The sequence below is a fragment of the Onychomys torridus genome, chromosome 3, assembly GCF_903995425.1.
Source record: "Onychomys torridus chromosome 3, mOncTor1.1, whole genome shotgun sequence".
Classification (NCBI taxonomy): Eukaryota; Metazoa; Chordata; class Mammalia; order Rodentia; family Cricetidae; genus Onychomys; species Onychomys torridus.
In genome coordinates, this window is record NC_050445.1 from 103350032 (window position 1) to 103373349 (window position 23318).

Consider the following 23318-nt stretch of genomic DNA (forward strand, 5'->3'; position numbering starts at 1 on the left):
GTGACCGCAGGCTCTGAAATGTGAGGCTAATGTTTGACTTTTATCACTTGTCTGGCTAGAAAAATCTTTGACATTTATATTTGTGAGTTTGTAATTTGGGGGGAAAATATTTTTCTTCCTAAATTACAAGTAGGAAAAATCAAATGAGGAATGGATTTTCTAATTTTATCTGATAACTATGTATTGGGTTAGAGCAGTGAAGGGCTTTGTGCTTTTTATATTTAGATCCGCCAGTTGGTGATGGGCAGGCTGTCATCTGTCCGACTGGAGGATTTACCTGTGATAGTAAAGTTCATTCTTCATTCTGTAACAGCTACCACTTCACTTGAGGTACGTTAATATTTCCTATCAAGCCTTCATTAAGATACAGGGGTAAACTATTTAAGTAAGTCGTTCAGGTTGCTATTTTCTGGTCCTAGACTAATTGATACTGATTGCTCCCGATAGCTGTTGGGAGGAAACACAGCCCATTCTGGTTGATTACTCAGCACAAGCTGCTGCAGAATGACGTTTGATATTTCTTCTTCCTCTTCAAGTGAATTAAGGGTTTAGGGTGCAGCATTCTATTTGTGCTTGAACTGTTCTCATCCAGTCTGCTGACATGCCTTTTGTTACAGGTCAAGTGTTTGCCTCAGTATTTTGGGGATGTTAAGGTTCCATTGAGAGAGTGAACTGTGCCCGTCCGCTAAGGGTGAGCAGATATATAGCTAAATACTGACTCTCCACAGGTGATTTCTGAGCTTCGGGAGAAGTTAAATGTGCAGTATTTTATTTTGCCATCACGGGTTCAGGCTTCCCAAAGCAAGTTGAAAAGTAAAGGACTAGCAAGGTATGGAGTCGTTTGCAGTTGTCACCCTTTTTCTTGCATAACATAGGTTCTCCTAAAGGCAGGAGAGTGACTAGATCTTAGAAAATACTGATGTTAACATTACATTCACATCCTAGCACGACTGGTGTTCAGATTGTTTGTGTGTGCTGTCCTAGCCATTCAGATCAATTCCACATAGTCTACAGTACAAATTTTTCAGTATTTTACAGATGAGGTTGAGGCTTCCTCCAGAACCTATGCTTAATAATCAGAAACTCAGATTTACAAGATCTTCTCTGGGAGTTGGAGAGATAGCCCAGTGGTTGAGAGCACTGGCTGTTCTTCCAGAGCACCCAGGTTCAATTCCCAGCACTTACATGGCAGCTCACACCTGTCTATAACTCCAGTTCCAGGACTTCTGACACCTTCACACAGGCATACAGACAGGAAAAACATTAATGAACACAAAATAAAAATAATGTATAAAATTTTTTTAAAAGATCTTTGCTGATAAGTAGAAAAAATAATGTTTCTTGCTTTGCTGTCTGTAGCTCTTCAGGAAATCAGGAAAACAGTGATAAAGACTGTGTTATTCTCATCTTTGATGTAATAAAGTCAGCCATTAGATATGAAAAAAACATTTCAGAAGCCTGGATTAAGGTGAGTAAGATCCTTGCAACTTTCAGGGTTGAAGTGGTCCATGAGTATCAGTGATAGATGTGTGACCTGGGATGAAATGAAAGTCTTAAATTTGTCAATTAAGTATAAATGATAATGATGAGCAGATGAACAGGATGTGTGGAATGAAGCATGAATAACATGCTCCACTGATATGTTTTAATATGTGGTCCTTGTTTTTCTAGGCAATTGAACGCATTGAGTCAGCGGCTGAACATAAGGTAATAAATAGGCCTGTGCTTTGAACTTCAGGTAGTTTGCACTGGCCATTGTGCTGTCCTGCTTTCTTTCCCTGCAGTTATCCTGTAGCTGCTCTAATAATGTTGGTTATGGGGAGAAGACCCCTGAGAGGGGGGACTTGCTAAGTGGTCTGCTCTTGCCTACTGATTCTGGAAATGAATTTAGCTCCAGTATTCGACAGGGGGGAGGAGGGTGTTCCACCCACATGAAGTTACAGTCAAAGAAGCAGTACAGCACCTCGGTCATGAGTTCAGGTCCCTGTGCCTAGGGCTGGCTTTCCTCCCTCCAGGCCAAGTTGTCAAGATAAGGACATTCTCTGTTTGATTTTACTTTGCCCATGTAGTCCTGACATGCATAGGTTAGTCAGTCTTTCCACTATAAGGCTGGCAGTGGTCCTGTATCTATCATCCCCACCTCCACCCCTGACTCTCTGTCTCTGCGTCTGTGTGTGTGTCTGTGTTTGGGTCACACTCTGCAGTTCATGATAGCCTAGAACTCAGGATGATTCTCCTGCCTCAGCTTCCATGTACTGGGAACACAAACATAAGCCACCATGCCCAACTTACCTTTTAGTCCTGGAAATCTGGATGTGAAGAAGCTGGATGTTTCTGCTTCTGTGTACTGGTTGTTCCTTCTGAAGGTTTTGCTTGGGTTGGAATCTTTTGTCTTGAGGGAGTTTTGTTAGTTGGGTGTCCAGTTAATAGATAACAGTTTAAAAAGTTTCTATGATACAGAATAAATGATGAAATAATCAAGTTTTTTGAGACAAGGTCTCATCTAGGTGTTTCCACACTCAATGAAGTTGACCTTGAACTCCTACCTCTGTTCCCAAGTACTGGGATGACAGCATTAGCGATATCATGATTAGCTTGAAAATAATTGTGGGGGGTGGGGTGGATAATAATCACATTATAACCATAATTGTTTGACTTTTTGTTTTGTTTTATTGTTTTTTCGAAACAGGGTTTATCTGTGTAGCCCTGGCTGTCCAGGAACTCACTCTGCAGACCAGGCTGGCCTGAACTCAGAGATCTGCCTGCCTCAGCCTCCCAGGTGCTGGGATTAAAAGTGTGCATCATTATGCCCAGCCCATTTCTTTTGATAGTCTTATGTGGATGGGCTATGGTTTTGCATTCTGCTTTGATTCTCTATACATTTCCCCCTGTTGTCATAAACATTTTGCATACTTTGTTTATTTACTTATAGATAATACATGCTAATAAGTTGGAAAACAGAAATTACATATGTGGCTGGGTGGTTGTGCAGGCCTTTAATCTCAGCACTTGGGAGGTAGAGGCAGGCGGATCTCTATGAGTTTGAGGCCAGCTTGGTTTACAAAGAGAAATCCTGTCTTGAGAAAACAAAACAAAACAAATAAAATTGCATATGTGAAAAAAACAAAAACATTCCTTATAGATATTTTTCATTTTTTAAAAATGTTTTTTAAATTTTATTTGTGTGTGCATGTGTGTGCTCATGCACGTGTGTCCAGGTGTCTGGAGGCAAGAAGAGTGCATTGGGTCTCTGGAGATGGAGTTATGGGTGGCTCTGAGCTACCACATGGGGGTTGTGAGCCGAGCCCCATTCCCTAGAGCTGCAGAGATGCTTTTAACCACCGAGCTGACTCTCTGTCCCCTTTGTAAATGTTTTCTCTTTTTGTATAAGCTGTATGTGTATGCAAGCACAGGCATGCTCCTATACTAACAGATATGTGTGCATGCATGTGTATGTAGTTTTTATATTCTGTCTTTATGACATTGGATCCCACTGTGGTTAGTGTTTTGCAGGTTGCTTGTTTTTCACTTCACCATGTGTCACCATGTATCCGAAATGACTTCCTCTGTCAAAATAATGGGTTAGCTGAGCCGGTTGGTGGTGCCCAAGCCTTTAATCCCAGCACTCTAGAGGCAGAGGCAAGTGTGTCTCTTAAGTTTGAGGACAGCCTGTTCTACAAAGTGAGTTTCAGGACAGCCATGGGTACACAAAGAAACTCAATTTTGAAAAACAAGCAAAAAATGGGTTATCAAGCCAGGTGGTGGTGGTGGCGGCGGCGGCCTTTAATCCCAGCACTCAGGAGGCAGACACAGGCGGATCTTTGTGAGTTCGAGGCTAGCCTGGTCTACAGAGTGAATTCCAGGAAAGGTGCAAAGTGACACAGAGAAACCCTGTCTCAAAAAACCAATGCCCCCACCAAAAAAAAAAAGGGGGCTATCTTATATAGGTTGTTGTGGCTCTGTTACACTTCAAAAATAATTGTCATAATTTATTTAATCTTCTTATATTGATAAACATAGTCTTTGTAACTTTTCTTAAAGTAATTTTCCTAATTATGAAAGTTTATAATTTGGTTGGCAAGTGATTTCATCTATTTTAATGTCACCTCTTTTTTTTTTTTCTTTTGAGACAGGGTTTCTCTGTAGCTTTGGAGGCTTTTCTTTCTTTCTTTCTTTCTTTTTTTTTAATATTCTTATATTCTGATATTTTCTTGTGAAATACCAAAGGATAATAGTTGTGGCACTTTTATTTTTCTGAAAAGGATTTCTGGGTTTTGTAACAATGTGTGAGCTCCATGAGTGTAGAATGAGGAAGCCAGAGCCATCACTGTGTTTTAGCAGAAGCCAGCTGGCTGCAGCTCTTCCTGTTGCTGCTCCCTGACAGGCTTTGGATGTGGTGATGCTGCTCATCATCTCCAGCACCAGCCCACAGACAAAGAGGGGCATTGAAAAGGTGTTGAGAAACAAGATCCAGTCGGGCTGCATTCCAGAACAGCTGCTCGACAGTACATTCTCTACACATCACATGGTAAGTGTGAGACAGCAGGTGGAAGGTGCAGGTGGAGGAATGCTGAGAGGAGATGTGTCTGGCATTCTCTGCTCCGTGTGGAATCCCTAACACCTTTCCCAGTATTGATCTCTGATGGGGAGCTCGGCATATTCAGAGCAGTGAAGTAATTGCTTTGTTGGATTGAGATGATGATATTAATAAGCCAACCTAACATTGACTTTCACCCTTTCAAGAAGTTAACCAAGTTGGTTTATCTTGAGCTTCTCTGACTCAAACTTCTTATTCTTTTGGAGTTTAAAAAAAAAACGATTTATTTTAATTCTTGTCTATGCTCTTGGAGGCCAGAAGAGGGCATTAAGTCCTCTGGAACTAGAATTACAGGTGATTGTGAAATGGGCGCTGGAAACCAAACTTGCTGGAAGAATAGCAAGTACTCTTAACTGCTGAGCTACCTGCCTGGCCTCAAAGTAATTTTTTAATGTGTTTTGATTGTTTTTTTGAGAGTGTCTCACTATGTAGTCTTGGCTTGAAACTTGATGTGTAGACAGGGCTGGCCCTTACTCGTAGAGAACTACCTGCTTCTGCCTCCACGGTACATTTCTGCACCTGTGTGTTCTATTTGTTACTTGGTTTGACTTTTTTTTGATCACAGTATCGGTGAAGAAGATGGAAATGCTAACATTATTTACTTTTGGTCCCTTAAGATCTATACGTATTGCATTGTTGGTAGGACTTAGTCACTTTTCTTCCTATAACAGTTATTCAAAGAACTTAGTTTGGGAGCCTGGGAGGTGATTGAATTGGCAAAGTGTTTGCCATACAATCATGAAGATCTGAATTCTGTCCCCAGCACCTACAAAAAAAGCTGAGCATGGCCACCCACATTTGTAATCACAGTTTTAGAGAGGTGGAAATAGGCAGGTCCCTGGGACTCACTGGTCAGTCAATATAGCATTTGTTGAGCCCTGGATCCAAGTGAGGGGCCCTGTCTCAAACAAAACAAAAACCAAGATGGATGGCTCCTGAAAACAACTCCTGAGGCTGCCCTCTGCCCTCCACGCACACTGGCATGAATGATTACCTGCACACATTTGGACCTGCACTTACATGAACATGCACACACTCATCTAGCAGAACTCAATTTGGGTGGCATTGAATGTTACAAACTGAGCTTAACCCATAACGGGAATAGAGCAGGTACCAGGAGGCAGTGAGTGAGTGAAGACACTGCAATCTCTTCAGTCTGGTTTGTAGTTCTAAACTGAACAAATAGAACTGGATATTAAGCTTATCATTTAATTTTTTTGAATTTTAAGGTCAGTTGTTACCCATTTATGGAATCTGATTGTGAGAGAAAAATCAGAATGGTGAAGGATTATTTGGGGTGTAATTAAGTTTCCTTAAAGTTGCTGTATGTGGGGACTCGGACTAGCGTTTGGAATGTGGAAAGCAGAAGGTCAGAATTCAAGTCCATCTCGTGACTACATCATTTGCGGCGTCTGCAGTACCCACCATGGGAAAGCTTCATTGTTATTTAAGCTAAAGTGCAGTATGTCCAGCATGTTCCAGATCGGTCAGTGCTGAGCACTACAGACAGAAGGCAGAGGTTGAGAACAGGAGTGCTGTGTGTCAGGAGATGATGACCTGAGGGTCCAAACAAGGCCTTTGGTGACAGTAGTGGATGTTAGCACATTGGCTCTGTGACACTGTTTCCCCGGGCTTGTCTTCCTTCCCCTTCCAGGTTCTTAAGGATATTTGCCCATCCATTCTTTTACTGGCTCAGACTTTGCTTCACTCTCAGGACCAGAGGATAATTTTGTTTGGCAGTCTCCTGTACAAATGTGCTTTTAAGTTTTTCGATGCTTACTGCCAGCAGGTATGCTGAAACATTTATTTGGGTAAGGGAGAAGCGAAGCAAGAGTATGGAGAGGTGTAATTTCAGATAAATTGGATGTGGTTTGAGGTATATTTTGAGTAATTAGATGACATTGAGGGGGAAGTAACTTTGACCAGCAGCTTAGAAAACTCAGTTCTAAGCCAGCCACAGTGATGCACACCTGTAATCAGTTCGCAGGAAACAGGAAGGAGGATAACCAAAAGTTTAAGGCTACAGACCAGGCTATAGAGCAGAACCTTGTTTCATAAGCAAAGAAAATATTCAGTTCTAGTCTCTGTCCTGAATGATAAGATTGGCTTGGAGGATCTAACTGTGAGAGATTAAATTTGGTGTAAAATCATTAAGGTCTCACTCATATGTAGTACGTCAAACAACTTGACTTAGGTTTTATTTTATTTTATTTTTTTATTATATGCATGTATGTGGGTTTTTGCACCCAAGGAGGCCGTATTTTCCTGAAATTATGCCAGCCTGACTTGTACTCTAGTCATAAAATCTGTAAGAAACTTCAGCTCCTTAAGTACAGTCTTTTCAAGAAATTTCAGCACATACGAAGTCCAGTTTAACTCATAGATAAAGATTATTGCTACTACACCAAGGAGCAAAATCAGGGTGTTATGTTACCCACTGACATGTTACCAAAAGTAGGTCAAGACTGATTGTTCCTCCTGTGATCTCATACTTGAGAGACAGGAGATTTACAAGTTGGAGGCTAGCATGGAATAGGGAGGAAGGTCCAGGGAGCCAGGATGGTAGTGTAGTCAGTCATGCTGGTGTGATTATAGGTCTCCTGAAGCCAATGCTCATGGCAATTAGATAAAAATAGTAAGGTAGAAGTCAGAAAGGCCTCAGGTGGGAGCTAGAGAGATGGCTCAGTGGGTAAGAGTACCAGCTGCTCTTCCAGAGGACCTGGGTTCGATTCCTAGCACCCACAATGCAGCTCATAACTGTCTGTAGCTCCAGCTCTAGGGGATCCAACACCCTTATACAGATATACTTGCAGGCAAAACACCAATACACATGAAATAAAAATAAATAGTGCATGAACTGGCTTTTTGGAGCCCATTGCCTATGGTGGGACACCTTGCACAGCCTTGATGCAGTGGGAGGGGCTTAGACATGCCTCAGCTAAATGTGCAGGGCTTGGCTGACTCCCCGTGGAGACCTTACCTTTTCAGAAGAAGGGAATGGGGGTGGGCTGTGGGGGAAGGCTGTGGGAGAGCAAGAGGAGGCATGAGGAAGGGGTCTATGGTTGCTATGTGTAATGAATAAAAAGCTTCTTAATAAAAAATAAATTAAGGGTTGGGGATTTAGCTCAGTGGTAGAGCGCTTGAGCGCAAGGCCCTGGGTTCGGTCTTCAGCTCTGGAAAAAAAAGACAAAAAAAAATAAAAATTAAATAGTTAAAAAATTTTTTTTAAAGAAAGGCATTAGGCATGAACCCTTTAGAATGGCCATGACCTATTTTATTTCACACTGTCCTGTCGACCTCCCTGTGTAGGAAGTGGTTGGTGCCCTAGTAACCCACATTTGCAGTGGGAATGAGGCTGAAGTCGATACAGCATTGGATGTCCTTCTTGAGCTGATTGTACTAAACCCCTCTGCTATGAGGCTGAATGCTGTTTTTATTAAGGTATTGTCTGTACTGCCAAATACTGAATCATTTTTGTGTTTCATTTATCTCAGAGTTACTGCTCCCTGTTAGTTATCGAAAACTTGTTTCGTATGCTTTAGATACTGAGCACTGTAAATGTGGGAGGGATGTCTAGAAAGGTGGATAACAGGTAAGTTATAAATGCATGCATATAGGTGTAAAGATGCATCATATTTGTGTATTAATTTATTCAGAAACACTTCTCTATACTTACGTGCCAAACCGTGTTTAAGTGCTGTGGTAGGAAGGCTGGTCTTTGCCTTTGATGCTAAGAGTGTAAGAAGTACAAGCAAATCATCTGTACAAATACGATCACCACTGAGAGAAACTTGCAGTATTTGTCTGACACTGACTTAATCCATTTAATATAATGATCACTTCCATGTGTATCTATTTTCCTGCAAACAACAAAACTTCATTCTTTTTTATGGCTGAAAAATATCCATTATATGTACACCACATTTCTCACTGCTGATGGACACCTAGGTTATTTATAAAACTTAGCTACTGTGTATGTGTTGCAGTAAACATTGATGTGCAGATATCTTGGTCATGTGTTGACTTGGAATCCTGGAAAGATACCAGGAGTGGAATAGTTAGCTAATTGTTCTGTTTAAAATGGGGGTTGGAGAGTGGGCCTGGAGAGATGGCTCAGCAGTTAAAAGCAGAGGCTCTGGGTTGGATTCCCAGCACCTACATATTGGGTCACAACGATCTATAACTCTAGTTCCAGGGAATCCGATGCCCTTCTCTAACTTCCTTGGGCACCAACAATGCATGTAGTGCATTACATGCATGCAGGCAAAATACTCATAAAAGGAATAAATTACATTTTTAAAAGTTTAAAAAAGAAGAGAGAATATTAGCTGATAAACTCATTTTGGGCATTTTTCCCCCTCGTAGGGAATTTTAGATTATTTGGAGAATATGTCCCTTCAGCAAATACGAAAAATCTTCTGTATTCTCAGCACACTAGCATTTAGCCAGCAGCCTGGAACCAGCAACCATATCCAGGTAAGAGGCCGTGTTCTGAGAAAGAATGTTTTAAACCTCTTTATTTGGAATTTGCCATACTGAGTCACTCCAGCCTGTGGAGTAGTAGAAACAGCTCCTGCTCTACACACCGAGTTCTAGGACAGCCACAGCACGAAGTAGACCCTGTCTCGAAATTAGGTCAGTTCCTAAAGAGACCCTGTCCAATAAAAAACAAGATAAAAACAAAAACAAACCAACAGCCAGGCATGGTGGTTCATGTCTTTAATCCCAGCACTCGGACCGACAGAAGCAGGTGGATTCCCACGAGTTTGAGTCAGCCTAGAACAGCGAAGAAATCTTAGACTGTTGGGATAGAGCTGGGTCCGAGCCCGTAATCAGCCGCTCGCTGTGAGATGTCTTTCAGGTTCTGTATTGTGGAGTCTCGGTGTCTAAGCTAAGCTTCACCTAGGCTTGCCTTCCTTGTGGTCACTGATTACTGAAGAGAGCTAACAGGGAGTGAAACAGGAACAACGCTTCCTGGGTGGGATCATAACTCACACCTCTTGTAGCTGTGGTGCCACCTTGTGGCACTAATTCATACTGGGTTGTGGCCTTGGACAACCTGCACCTTGTTTTAATTTAAAATTTGTTTGGCTAGGTGATAACACACATGTAAAGAATCCATAGTGTGTAGAGAGGTGTGCGGTGAACAATAACTCCTTGCTGCTCTAGGCATCTGGCCTGCCTCCTGCGGCCACCAGTGTCAGTAGTTACAAGCTTTCAGTAGGGTCCTCCATTCTGCTTTCCCTTCTGATGTTGTGTTTCTTATCAGTAACACAGTTATCTCATTATTCTGGTTCTGAGCTGTGGTAAATATATACAAAATTTAATATTTCCATTTTCTTTGTTTTATTTTTTTGTTTTTGTTTGTTTTTTTTTGTGGTTTTTTTGAGACAGGGTTTCTCTGGGTAACCCTGGATGGCTGTCCCAGAACTCACTCTGTAGTCCAGGCTGGCCACGAACTCCAGAGACCCACCTGCCTCTGCCTCCTGAGTGCTGGGATTAAAGGCGTGTGTCACCACTGTGCAGCCATTTTCATTATTTTTAAATATATCAGTGGCATTGAGAATATTCACATTGTGCAAATATAACCACTGTCCATTTTCAGAATTGCTTTATTATTCTGAGCAGAAAGGTACTCAATGTGGCAATAATCCCTTGCCTCTCCACTCTCCTGGGTTGGTAATCTCCAGTCTGTTTTCCTTTTCTAGGTACTGACATATGTAGAATCATCTAGTATATGTCTGTCTGTTCTCAGTGTTCCAGGATGTATAGACTTTTATTCTTATTGAACATGAACAGTCCAATTTCTATATATCTCACTTTTGTTCTTTTATTTATCCACGGATGAACACAAGTTGTTTTTACCTTCAGCTGTTTGAACAATGCTGTGATGAGCATTTGTGTGCTGGTCCTTATTTGTGCCTAAGTTTTAGCTACAGAGTGTGTACTTAGAGATAGTATTGCTGAGTTATTTGGTGATTCTATTTAACAATTTGAGGAGCCACCAAAATTTTTCAGAGCAGCTACACCATTTTACATTCTTACTTTGAAAGTCTGACATTTCCTATTCCTGAAAAAAAAAATGTTGCTACAATTTTGATAGGGATTGCATTAAATCCCTGAACAACGTTGCCATCTGTAGTTGAACTTTCTTTGGACTGGCAGCTCCCAGATAATGACACAGAGACTTCTTATTAATTATGACTGCTTGGCCTTAGCTTAGGCTTGTTCCCAACTAGCTCTTAGGACTTAAATTAGGCCGTTTATGTTAATTTACGTTACCTCTCCTCCATACTATGTGTCTGACTTCCTCCATGTCTTGCTGGTGAAATCCCACCTCTCTTCTTCCCAGAGTTCCTATCTCTGCCTAGAAGTCCCGCACTATCCTCTCCTGCCTAGCTATTGGATGTTCAGCTCTTTATTAAGCCAATCAGAGGGTACCTTGACAGAGACAGTTTGATACACAGTTGACGGTGTGTATCAAATTATCTAATCCAAGAACATGGGACATCTTTTCATTATTTAGTCCATTCATTTCTTTTAGCAATATTTTTCTGTATGTAGCCAAGGCTGGCTTCAAACTCAAGTTCTGTTTATAGAATTATGCCCCATACCCAGCAGTGTCTTATAGATTTTTTTTTTTTTTTTTTTAGCTTTTTCGAGACAGGGTTTCTCTGTGTAGCTTTGCGCCTTTCCTGGATCTCGCTCTGTAGACCAGGCTGGCCTCGAACTCACAGAGATCCGACTGCCTCTGCCTCCCGAGTGCTGGGATTAAAGGCATGCGCCACCAACGCCCGGCTGTCTTATAGATTTTAACATGTAAATATTTTGCTTCCCTGATTAAATTTATTTCCAAATGGTTTATTGTGGTCCACCAAGATTGCTTAGTGGGTAACATAACTTACTGCCAAGTGTGACAACAACCTAAGTTTGACCATATACCCACTCCTAAAAATTGTCCTCTGATTTCTATACTCCTACCCTGCACATGAGGTGCACCCCCCCACACACACAAATCCACATATGATTCTCATGTCCTAGAGCAGCTGCCATGGTGGTACTAACAGCTGTTGTGGGATGTGTGCCTTGCTCTAGGAGCTTGCTCTCTGAACTTTAAAACAGTTCTCCACCTTCTGCCTAAGACTCAGAGGATGGAATTTAGCTCCGGTGGTGGCATGTTCTGTTGTCACTCCAGCCTCTTCTCTCTCTGTCCTGAACACATTGCAGGACGAAATGCACCTGGTGACACGGAAACAGCTCTCTAGCACTGTGTTCAAGTACAAGCTCATCGGGATCATTGGTGCAGTCACCATGGCCGGCATCATGGCAGAAGACAGGTACTCACAGTCTGCTTTCTGTGCCTCAACATCAGTTAGCCAAGGGCGTGCCTTACAAGCACGTTATAGTATGCAGCCATTATCTTAATCGAGACATTCTCTGTGTGAGAAGAAGTAAACATGTCTTGCTTCTTTTCCATGTTCTCTTCTAATCTTTCTTAGGATTTATTTTTGTTGTTTTTGATTATGTTTTTGTAGGCTGGTATAAGCACATGAGTGCAGGTACCTATGGAGACTAAAGGTGTCAGATCCTTGTGGAGCTGGAGTTACAGGCAGATGGTAGCTGACTGATGTGGGTGCTGGGAATTGAACTCAGGTCCTCTGCAAGAGCAACCCACACATTCTTAACTGCTAGCCCATTTCTGCAACCCATTCTCTTCCTCCTTTTTGGGTTTTTTTTTTTTTTTTTTTTTTTTGGTTTTGTTTTTTGAGACAGGGTTTCTCTGTGTAACAGCTCTGGCTGTCCTGGAGCTCGCTTTGTAGGCCAGGCTGGCCTTGAACTCACAGAGATCCACCTGCCTCAGCCTCCTGAGTACTAGGGTTGAAAGTGTGGCTCACCACTGCCTAGCCCATTCTAATCTTGACTATGTATATCATGTACAGTTTTTATAGAGTTACACCATAGTTATTAATTATAGTGTTGCCTAGAGGTACAGTGCTGGAAATCTTTCCACAGAGGCTAAACTTGGTCCTGAAATTCATTGTTTAGAATCTGCTTCTGACTTAGGCTCTCTATTGCTGTATTAATCCTGTCTGGAGCTTCACGTTTGGTACAAATACAATTACTTTGTGGATTCCCTCCTTACTTGCTCTTAGATGCTTCAGTTATAGCATCTAAAAAGTACCAGCTGGGCTTCCTGGTATGCCACTTTAAACTGATAGTACAGTTCAAGTTCAGTTCATGCTTCCTGGAAATGATTTGTCAGGAATTCCTAAGAGCTCAGGAAATGTCCTTAGAATCAGCATAATAGCTAGAAAAAGGGAAGAAGAGCAGTCTGTAGAGGCTGCTGCAGGCTGGTTAACAGGATTCACTGATGCACACTGCTTGTCTGGAGTCTAGTCCTGGCTCCGTTATTAGCTGAATGACCTTGGGTGACTTATTCTGCTTCTACCTGTGTAGTTTCACGACCGTGAAATGCTAATTGTATTTACTTTGTAGAGCTAATAAGAGTATTCAGTAGTTTGGACAATGCCCAGAGCATTCTACATACTGAAGAAATGTTTTATTTAGCTGGGCACATGGAATGAGGCTCACTTGATGCCAGGAGTTCAAAGCTGGCTTAGGCAACATGGTCAGGTTACCATCTCAAAAAAAAAAAAAAAAAAAAAATCCTCTTATCATTACTAATTTAGTGTGCCCTTAAAAATACATAGAAGTTGGTCTTACTTAATGACAAAATCCTCAGAATTCCAGGTGCTGGGGCAGAGTGATCACTTACAGGAGTTTGACATAAGCCTGGCCACCTAGTGTGACCCTGTCTCAAAAGGTAGGGGGGTGCTCGTTTTCACTGTAACTTGCATTTTGTATGAAGAAAATAAATAGTTCTTCATGCCTTCATGAAATTTTGTGTCTATTCTTGTCTGAAAGAGCACAGGACTCTTAAACTTACTGCCAATTATTATAAATATTACAAAAAGGAAGTTAAAATTACTTGTTTCTAGAAGTGTGCCAACTAATCCAACCCAGAGGAGAGCTGACCTGAGCAGTGAAGAGTGTACACAGGTAAGTTTCTACAACGTAGTCAGATTTTTTGTTTGTTTGTTTCTTTACCAGTTCTTGGAGCTTGCTGCTTGTCACTGCTGTTTTACCAGAAGTAGTGTGGGCTTTCTTTTCTCTTACAATGCTGGGTGGAACACGGGGCCCTGCATATACTAGGCAAACACTACCACTGAGCTACATCTGTGGCTGGAGTATTTTGTATATTTCCTTTCAAAAATGTCTTCAAGTAACTATTTATTTTTAAAGATAAGGTCTTGTTATGTAGCCCTAGGGCTGGAATTAACTGTGTAGAGTAGGCTGGTCTTGAACTTGCTGGGTTCCTCCTGTCTCTGCCTCCTAATTGCTAGGATTATAGGCATGGGATACCATGCTCACCTTCTCATTCTAGGACACATCCAGTGTTCTTCATCTTACTTGTCTCTCTCCTTCCATACTTACTGTCCATACCTCAGTCTGTCACTCCAGCTTGGTTTTGGCTTTGGACATGAAGTATGCTTGGAAAGAGACAGCCTACAGAAGAGGCTCAGGAGTGCCTCACTGAGTTTTGGCAGTGAGATCGGAGAGAACTTACTATGGAGTGCAGAGACAAATTTAGGAAGGGTCGGCAGCCCAAGAGTCACAGCGCTTTCTCTCCACCAACCGCAGGTGACTTCTTTGCTACAACTGGTTCATTCTTGCACTGAGCATTCTCCTTGGGCCTCTTCTCTTTATTATGATGAATTTGCCAACCTGATCCAAGAAAGAAAGTTGGCTCCAAAAACCTTGGTAAGAACTGTGTCTTGTTTTGGGGGTGACTGGTGAGAGCTAGTTCTTGAGACAAGGTCTCACTGTGTAGCCCTGGTTAACTAGAACTTTTATAAAGACCAGGCTGCCCTTGAACTAGCTGCAGTCCTGCATCTTTATCCCCAGTTTTGGAATGACTCGGGTGAACATTCCAAGTGTCTTCTCTTTTTTATTTTATGTGCATTAGTGTTTTTCCGTGGATTTCAGGTCCCCTGGAACTGGAGTTACAGACAGTTGTGAGCTGCCATGTGGGTGCTGGGAACTGAACCCGAGTCCTTGGAAGAGCAGTCAGTGCTCCTAACCGTTCAGCCCCCACGTGTCTTTTCTTAAAGCAGCAAAGCATCAGAACTTATTTGTGGTACATTAAGTCTTGCTGTTGCAGTGTGAGCTCTTGCTTTCTAGCTGGGAGGGTGTTCACTCCTCCCACCCCCGGGCTCTCCTGAGCCTCCTCCACGTAATGATGATGGTAACTGTAAAATGACAAGCAGGTTGGTGATTGGCACCATTTGTTTGACAGCCCTACTCTGTGCAGGCACTGGGGGAAGCACTTTTTGTACGTTATCTCCTTTACACTACTGGAGGTCTGTTACAATTTCCTTTTTAGAAACCAGGAGCCTGAGGTGTAGAAAGGTTAGTGGCAGTTTATCTAGGGTTATAATAGCAAATGTACCCTCACTGCACCGTTCTTGTTTGCACCCAAGGACTGGGTTGGGCAGACCATCTTTAATGATTTCCAAGATGCCTTTGTGGTGGACTTCTGTGCTGTTCCAGAAGGGTAAGTGCTGTTTACCTCCTGGGTTGGCTCTCGTGGTGAGGAAGTTGTATCGGTTCAGTGGCTAATGCAAACTTCACACTACTTTTGCCGCTATAACTTAACCGCCCCAGCCCTAACACCCTGACCCCAGCTGTGGAGCTGCTAAAAAGGTCCCCACTTGTCCTCTCTGTTTATAGCTTCTTCCCATAGTTGTCTCTGCTTGAAGTTGGTTTGTTCCAGCGACTCCTCCATAGCCTTGTTCTCCTCCCAGTTGGGGCATGAGATTTTGGGTTCTCTTCGCAGTGACTTTCCATTTCCTGTGAAAGCTCTCTATGGACTGGAGGAATACAGCACTCAGGATGGTATTGTCATCAACCTCCTTCCACTCTTCCTTCGGGAATTTGCAGAAGATGGAAGTCAGGTGACTTCACAAGAATCAAGCCAAAAGTTAGTGCTTTTCCATTCTGTTGGTATTTTGAATGTTCATGGGGAATCCTATCGTTTTAAAAAAGTCTCCTAATATTAATGAATGGATGAATTTATTTATTTAATGTGTGTGTGCCTAAGTGCGTGTATCTGCACCACATTCATGTAGGAGCCTGTGGAGGTTAGAAGAATATGTCGGCTCCCCCAGAGCTAGAGTGATAGGTGGTTGTGAGCCACCATGTAGGTTTTGGGAACTGAGCCTGGGTTCTCTGCAAGAGCAGTAGGCACTCTTGTAGGCTACACCATCTCAGCAGCCCCATTTCATAGTTCTTTTATCCACTGTGTGGAGTCCTTGAACTAGAGTGTTTGTTCTAAGAAAGGTAATGCTGGAGTTATTAGAGGGACTCGGTCAGATTCTTTTTTTCTTGGTCCCTGAGGTTTGTGTCGCGCCTGACAGTCCGCACACACTACACTAGGCTGTTGGCTGTTCCCTGTCTTTTTCTTCCTTCCCATTCACATTCTTTGCTGCCTCTGCCTCCCACTTCCTACCTCTGCCTCATTCCCACCACCCATACCTTTTGCCTTCTTGCACTTTAGTTCACTGTTTCCTGAGCATTCATTGAGTGCTTGCTGTTTAACTTTAATTATAAAAATGGCCCCTGTAGATTTGGATTAACATGACTGTGGACTAAGTTGGGTGGATGTTTCCTTCCTAGATCGATGTCTCCTTTGTGCCTGGCTTCCCATTTCCGGCTGCTGAGACTTTGTGTGGCAAGACAACATAATGGAAACTTGGATGAGATTGATGGCCTCTTAGGTATGGGGTGCAGTTCTCAGATCCTTTCTTTGTGGTCTTTTGGTAAAAGTAGGCAAGGGCCTACTTGTATAGGTGAGAATTTTCTAACTTCATAGATGAGAATTGCAATAATAATGGAATTTCAGTCAAAAGAGCTTACATGGAACCAGCCACTCTTTGTAATTGTTGCTGAATGCTGTATGGTAAACTTTTTCTTTTTTCTTTTTTTCTTTTTTTTCTCTCTTTTTTTCCTTTGGTCTCCCACTTGTATTGTTTACTTTTCATTGGTTTAAATCTGGGAGGGGTAGAGCATCATCACAGTTTGTGACCATTGGCCTTTACAGGAAGACTGCTTAGGAATTTGTCATGAACCATGACACTGTTTCCATGGGCCCAAGTTTCCTTTCCCTAGATCTCTCTGGTTTTGTTTGACTTACCTCTAGGAGTCACTGTTTTGGTTTTTTGCTTTGTATACAGAAGCACACAGTAGAATTCTGTTTCATCTCGGGCATAAACACCTTAAGTCTTAAGGAGAGCTGTATGCTCTCTGTCATCCAGAGACCTCAGTTATAGCCAGCAAAAATGGCCCACCCCATAGCCTTCCAGACATATTTACTTTTCAGAAGTGCTGTTTCCAGCAGGCCTCCGTAGATGCCAAGATAGGGTAAAGGTATTCTTTTTTTTTTTTTCTTTTTTTTTTTTGGTTTTTCGAGACAGGGTTTCTCTGTGTAGCTTTGCGCCTTTTCTGGAACTCGCTTTGGAGACCAGGCTGGCCTCAAACTCACAGAGACCCACCTGCCTCTGCCTCCCGAGTGCTGGGATAAAAGGCGTGCGCCACCACTGCCCGGTTTTGACACTAACGTGGAAGGATTTTTTTGAGACAAAACAAAGCTTGGCCCTCAAATAGGAGCTTAAGGGGCGAGTAGGTAGCTGTGGGGGCAGGACCCATGTTCTTCTTCCTTGAGCTAAAGGAAGGTGGGCATTTGTCCTTTCTCAGACTGTCCGCTGTTCCTCCCCGACCTGGAACCTGGAGGGAAACTGGAGTCCATGTCTGCTGAGGAGCGGTCACTCAAGTGTTCACTCACATTCCTTACTTTCAACTGGTTCCGAGAGGTGAGCGGAATTACTGGAACGTTTCACTTTACTAGCTGCAGTCCCTCCCAAAAGAAAACTCTTTCCCTGGCTCTTACAAACTCCCTAAAAGTCTCCCTGCAGCACCAACGCCTGTGCTTCTCTGGCAGGCATTTCCCACCCCTGCTGATCATCTGCACTTCCTGTGGTCCCCAGTCAGAGTGCACGGAGTGCTCACCGTGCAGCCGGCTTTCCAGACTGCCTGTGCTCCCACTTCTCCTTAGCATGAGCCTCTGTGCTGGGAAGTCCTGTTCCTATTGCCCGGGCCTCTGTTCCCTCTCTGGACTCGGGTTCCTTTTCAGAGGGTGTTTGTGGACGTTGGTAATGGCGGTGTTTCATTGCTGCCTGTGCCTTTTGGTTATATTGTACTTCACATCTGTGCAACAGCTCCTGCTTTATGGGCAAAGGCAGAAAAGCTTAGAAAGGTTACTGGCCCCACCTAAGGGACATAGGAAGTAAATAGAATAAGACTTGATTTACTGAAGTACATGCTGTCTGATAGTCTACCTGACTGCATAACAAGTAGTACATAGAAGTAGGGTTAAAATCAGGTTTCTTGCATTTTGGCCCAGGGAGAACACTGCTGTATTACAATCTACGTTAGCTTTTTCCCCATCACTGAGTCATAATTTCCAAATGGGATTGTAGGAAGTAAGATTTTATTGTCATTTTATCCTTTAAATTCTGTGGGACTGGAGTGAGAGCTCAGCAGCTGAGATGGCTCTGCTGCTCTTCTGGAGGACCAGAGTTTGATTCCTTGTGCCTGCATTGGGAGGCTCAGCTGAGGGCAGCTCCAGCTCCAGGCTCTTCTGGTCTTCAAGGTTGCCTATATGCATGTGCACATTAAAATAGACAGACACACGTGCAAATAAAAATTTAAAAACCTTTTTAAAATAATTTTTTTCTTTATTAATTCAGCTTTTCCTCCTAAACTTTGTCTTTCTGAATTTAGATGAACTTTTAAATAGTTTCTAAACAAGTGCTTCAGGAAGAAACGCTCTCCTTTTTCTATTAACAAAGGCACGTCTTAGACTTCTTGCATACTTTGTTATTATTTCTTGCAGTTTCATTTACATGGGCTCATTACAATTTTATCCATCTGTATCTTTTCTTTTATGGAGACTGCTAGAATATATAGACAGCTGTGAATTGTCTGTTATACACTAATACATGAAGCCCTAGCTTCTGTCCCCAGCACCACATAACAATGTGTGGTGACACATCCCTGCCTCTAGCTCCCACACTTGGGAAGTTGTAGCAGGAGGATCAGTAGTTGAAAGTCATCCTCAGGCACATACTGAGTTTAAAACTAGTCTGGTCTGTGAGACTTTCTCATTTTCTTGCAGATTAGCACATTTTATGGTATGCTATTTCATATATAGATATAGATATATCTGCTTCCTTGTATGTTTTTTTGATTGAGACAGATTCGGGTCTGCATCTCTCTGTGTAAACTAGTCTGGCTTCACATTCATGGTGATGCTCCTGCCTCAGCATCCCAACTATTGGGATTGTAGATATAAGCCACCATATCAGGCTCATATGCTTTATATTAAAAAAAAAAATTTAGTGTAGTAAAAGAACATTTCATCCCCAGCAAAGTAAAGCAAATGAGGTTAATGTCCACGTATGAATAGAATTTGTGCCTTGCAGGTTGTGAATGCCTTCTGCCAACAAACATCCCCTGAGATGAAGGGCAAAGTTCTTAGTCGGCTGAAGGACCTAGTGGAACTTCAGGAAATCCTAGAGAGGTACTTGGCAGGTAAGAAGGGCTTTGCCCTAAGCCTCAGTTATCAGCATACCTTATATATTTGTTTTTTGTTTTTTTTTTTTTTGTTTTTTGAGACAGAGTTTCTCTGTATAACATTTCTAGCTGTCCTGGAATTCAATTTGTAGACCAGGCTGGCCTCAAACTCACAGAGATCTACCTGCCTCTACCTCCCAAGTGCTGAGATTAAAGGCATGTGCCACCACCGCCTGGCCATTCATTTGTTTTTTTGAGACAGGGTGTCTCTATGTAGCCCTGGCTATCCTAGAACTTGAATTGTAGACCTGGCAGGCCTCTAGCTCATAGAAATCTACCTGTTTCTGCCTCCACAGTCAGGTAACCTTTATTAAATATAGTCACAAACCAGCAGTAAAGATGAATATCTTTTCATTGCTTCTGACTCTTAAGTTAACTGGTTGATTGAAAATGCTAGCTTCTAGCACTAGCTGAGAGATGGCTCAGCAGTTAAGAGCTGTGACTGTTCTTCTACAAGAGTTTGATTTGAAGTACCCACAAGGCAGCTCAGAGCTGTCTATAACTCCATTTCCACAGGATTCAGCATCATCTTCTGGCCCTTGTGGGTACCAGGCATGCATGTGGAGCACAGATATACACATAGGCAAAATACTCAAACACATTAATAACAAAATTTTTTAGTGCCAGCTTAGGGCTGAGTGTAATGTCACACAATTTTAATCTCAGCACTCTGGAGGCAGACACAGGCAGATCTCTATGAGTTCAATATCATCCAGGGCTACATAGTGAGACCCTATCTTAGAGAGACAGATAGGCAGTGGTGGCGCATGCCTTTAATCCCAGCACTGGAGAGGCAGAGGCAGGTGGATCTCTGTGAGTTTGAGTCCAGCTTGGTCTACAGAGCAAGTTCCAGGACAGCCAGAGCTACACAGAGAAACCGTCTGTCTCAGGGAGAAAAAAAAAAAGAGCCAGACAGGCACAGAAACAAAATGAAAAAATGCCAGCTTAATTCTCTAGGGAGAATAGGTCTTCTTCAGGCCCTCATCTTAAACAATGGTATGTAAAACAAAGTTATGTCATCAAATGTTAATATCTTTGGACTTCTAAGTGATTTACTTTTAGTTTCTTTTTGTTTGGTTGGCTATTTCATGTTCTTTTTAAAAATGGTTTTGTATTGATCATAATCAGTTACTGTAATATAATATTCTTCTAAACTCCATTTCACTGTGCTCAAACCACATCAGATGACTGGCATGCACTGCTGCAGTGGTGAGTTTGGAAGCCTGTTTCTAGGTGTTCGGTTATTGGATCCCTGCAGTTGGTATTCATTACTAATGCTCTGTTTCAGTCATCCCAGACTATGTTCCACCTTTCGCAAACGTTGACTTGGATACTTTAGATAGGATACCTTGGAGCAGTTCTGCTATTTCAACAAAAAACAGAAACAAAGGAAAGATGGGTGAGTATATTCCTATCTTTGTCCCTATCTGAGCCACATTGGCTTATATGTATCGTGACATTAGTATTTAAAAAGAACAGAGGCTGGAGAGATGGCTCAGAGGTTAAGCGCATTGGCTACTCTTCCAAAGGTCCTAAGTTCAATTCCCAGCCACCACATGGTGGCCCACATCCATCTGTAATGAGAACTAGTGCCCTCTTCTGGTGTGCAGGCATATATACAGACAGAACATCATATACATAATAATAATAAATAAATAATAAATAAATCTTTTTTAAAAAAGGAGAAAGTTAAAAAAACATCAGCGTGCCAATGGCACCGTTGGTTGATGAGCGGTGCTTATACGGTAATTAGAAAATACATGCCATCAAACCTTTCATTGGAAGGTGTGTAATGTTGTATAGCTTGATCATAAAATTTCTTCCTTCTTGGAGAGTTCTATTTGGCAAAACGCACTTGCTGATTACTTGAGTCATTTTTCTCTTTTTGCAATATAGGGGGGAAGAAACAAAAAGCTGGTAGCAAAGCATCCTCCACTGAAACACTTCTAACAGAAGATACTTCGGAATATGACATGGTACCATCTGGTAGAAGCCAAGTAGATAAGGTATGGGATATGTGACAGAGGTTTGGGGCTGCTCAGTGGGAATAAGGCTGGCTTTACTCTGTATGTTTTGTGGGGAAGAAATAGGGAGAGAGGCAAATGAATGACCATCAACTAGCAGAGTTTGTACTGTTCTCTAAATTCTTGGTTGTTGTGTCCCACTAGAAACCATGTACAGTCCCTTGGAAGAGGCATTCCCAGGTGACAGGTTGCTCAGATCAGATTGGCTTGCGGCAGTGTCTCTGAGAGATTGTCTGGATTGATGATTGATGTGGAAGGGCCTAGTCCACTATGGGTGGCACCATCCTTAGGCAGGTAGGCCTAGTTTGTTTAAGAAAGCTAGCTGAGCATGAACGGAAGCAAGCTAGAGAGCAAGCCGGCAAGCATTGCTCCTCCATGGTTTCTGCTTCGGTTCCTGCCCTGATTTTTCTCAGTGGTAGAGTGTGACCTGGAAGGGTAAGCCAAATAAGCCCTTTCCTCACAAGTTACTTTTGGTGAGAGTGTTTTCTCATAGCCACAGAAGTCCAAGTAGAGCAGTCCTACTTTTGCGTATTTCACACCCGTGTTTTGCTCCCCTGTGGTACTTTGAACTCTGATTTATAGTAGTTATCACATTATGTCTTATAATACACTGCCCTGAGCCTTGGGTTTTTCAGACAGGGTCTCACTAGGTAGCCCAGGCTGATCTCAAATGCGTGATCCTTCTGCCTTAGTGTCCTGTGTGTTGGGATTGTAGTCACGTACTCCTGTGTCTAGCATGATACTCTTTTATATATTCTTCTTTGGGCCTTTCTCAATTTTACCCCAGACCATAAACTTAGTGGTCTGAATGTGGTGGTATATGCCTATAATCTCAGCATTTGGGATGCTGTAGCAGGAAATGATCATACATTTGAGGCCATCTGAGCTACATAGAAGACCTTGTCTCAAAAAAACAAAACAAGATGGCTCAAATGGTAAAGGCACTTGTTGTCACACCTGATGACCTAAATTCAATCCCCAGAACTCACGTGGTGGAAGGAGAGAACCAATTCCCACAAATTGTTCTTTGACCTCCACATGTGCGTGGCATGCAAACAAACACAGAGGATAAATAAAATGTCATAAAAGTTTTTAAGCCACAAAAGACATACACTTGAGCTAAGGTTTGAAACCAGATCATCCTAGCCTTCAAGCTCAGTGGCCTTCTGTACCATCCCACTTTGATTTACCTAGTAGTTCATACTTAAGTAGAAACAACCCAAGATGTTGGCTTCTATTGCTCTATTCTATCAAGTGCCATGGCTTGGGGATAGTTAGAATTTGGGGACAGGACTATGATGACATAGGGAAATTATAACTTTATCAAACATGAATGTGTATTGTACTTTAGTATGTTAGTTAAAATTAAATTTGGGTGGATGGGGAGACGCTCACTCAATGGTTAAAAGTACCTACTGCTCTTTCAGACAGTTTCTAGCACCCATGTTTCGTAACTCCCAACCACCAGTCTCTCCAGCTTGAGTGGTTTCCAGAGTCTCTGCACTCACATGTATATTCCCACGCACCTACCCACACAATTAAAAAAAATTAGATTAAAGTATTTTTCAATTAGGTTGATGTCTGAGACTTTAGTACTTTGTTTGCTCCACCCTTTCCCCCAGGAGTCCACGGGGAAGGAAGGAAAGACATTTGTGTCGCTGCAGAATTACCGTGCTTTTTTCCGAGAGCTGGACATTGAGGTCTTCTCTATTCTACATTCTGGACTTGTGACCAAGTTCATCTTAGACACTGAAATGCACACTGAAGTAAGTGACAATCCAGGATCCCAGAACTTAGCCTTTTGAGTTCGTATTTCAAGAACACAGATATTTAAAGTAGTTGTCCCAGGTGTCATGGCACATGACTTCAACCCCAGCACTCGGGAGGCAGAGGCAGGCAGATACAAGGCCAGCCTGGTCTATACATAGTGAATTCCAGGACAGCTA

At 42.4% G+C, this 23318-nt stretch overlaps 1 protein-coding gene across 1 annotated transcript in view; it reads left to right on the forward strand.

The window, feature by feature from the left end:
• Fancd2 (FA complementation group D2) overlaps window positions 1-23318 on the forward strand; it is a 72118-nt gene that overhangs the window by 22711 nt on the left and 26089 nt on the right. The window contains exons 11-29 of the mRNA XM_036181795.1: window positions 226-330; window positions 729-829; window positions 1360-1468; window positions 1672-1707; window positions 4385-4528; window positions 6252-6386; window positions 7907-8038; window positions 8963-9073; window positions 11825-11934; window positions 13597-13657; window positions 14300-14419; window positions 15139-15212; window positions 15495-15638; window positions 16334-16434; window positions 17411-17526; window positions 19198-19306; window positions 20637-20747; window positions 21245-21354; window positions 22995-23138. Of these exons, the coding sequence (XP_036037688.1) occupies window positions 226-330; window positions 729-829; window positions 1360-1468; window positions 1672-1707; window positions 4385-4528; window positions 6252-6386; window positions 7907-8038; window positions 8963-9073; window positions 11825-11934; window positions 13597-13657; window positions 14300-14419; window positions 15139-15212; window positions 15495-15638; window positions 16334-16434; window positions 17411-17526; window positions 19198-19306; window positions 20637-20747; window positions 21245-21354; window positions 22995-23138 (2073 nt within the window). The remainder of the gene's footprint in view (window positions 1-225; window positions 331-728; window positions 830-1359; window positions 1469-1671; window positions 1708-4384; window positions 4529-6251; window positions 6387-7906; window positions 8039-8962; window positions 9074-11824; window positions 11935-13596; window positions 13658-14299; window positions 14420-15138; window positions 15213-15494; window positions 15639-16333; window positions 16435-17410; window positions 17527-19197; window positions 19307-20636; window positions 20748-21244; window positions 21355-22994; window positions 23139-23318) is intronic.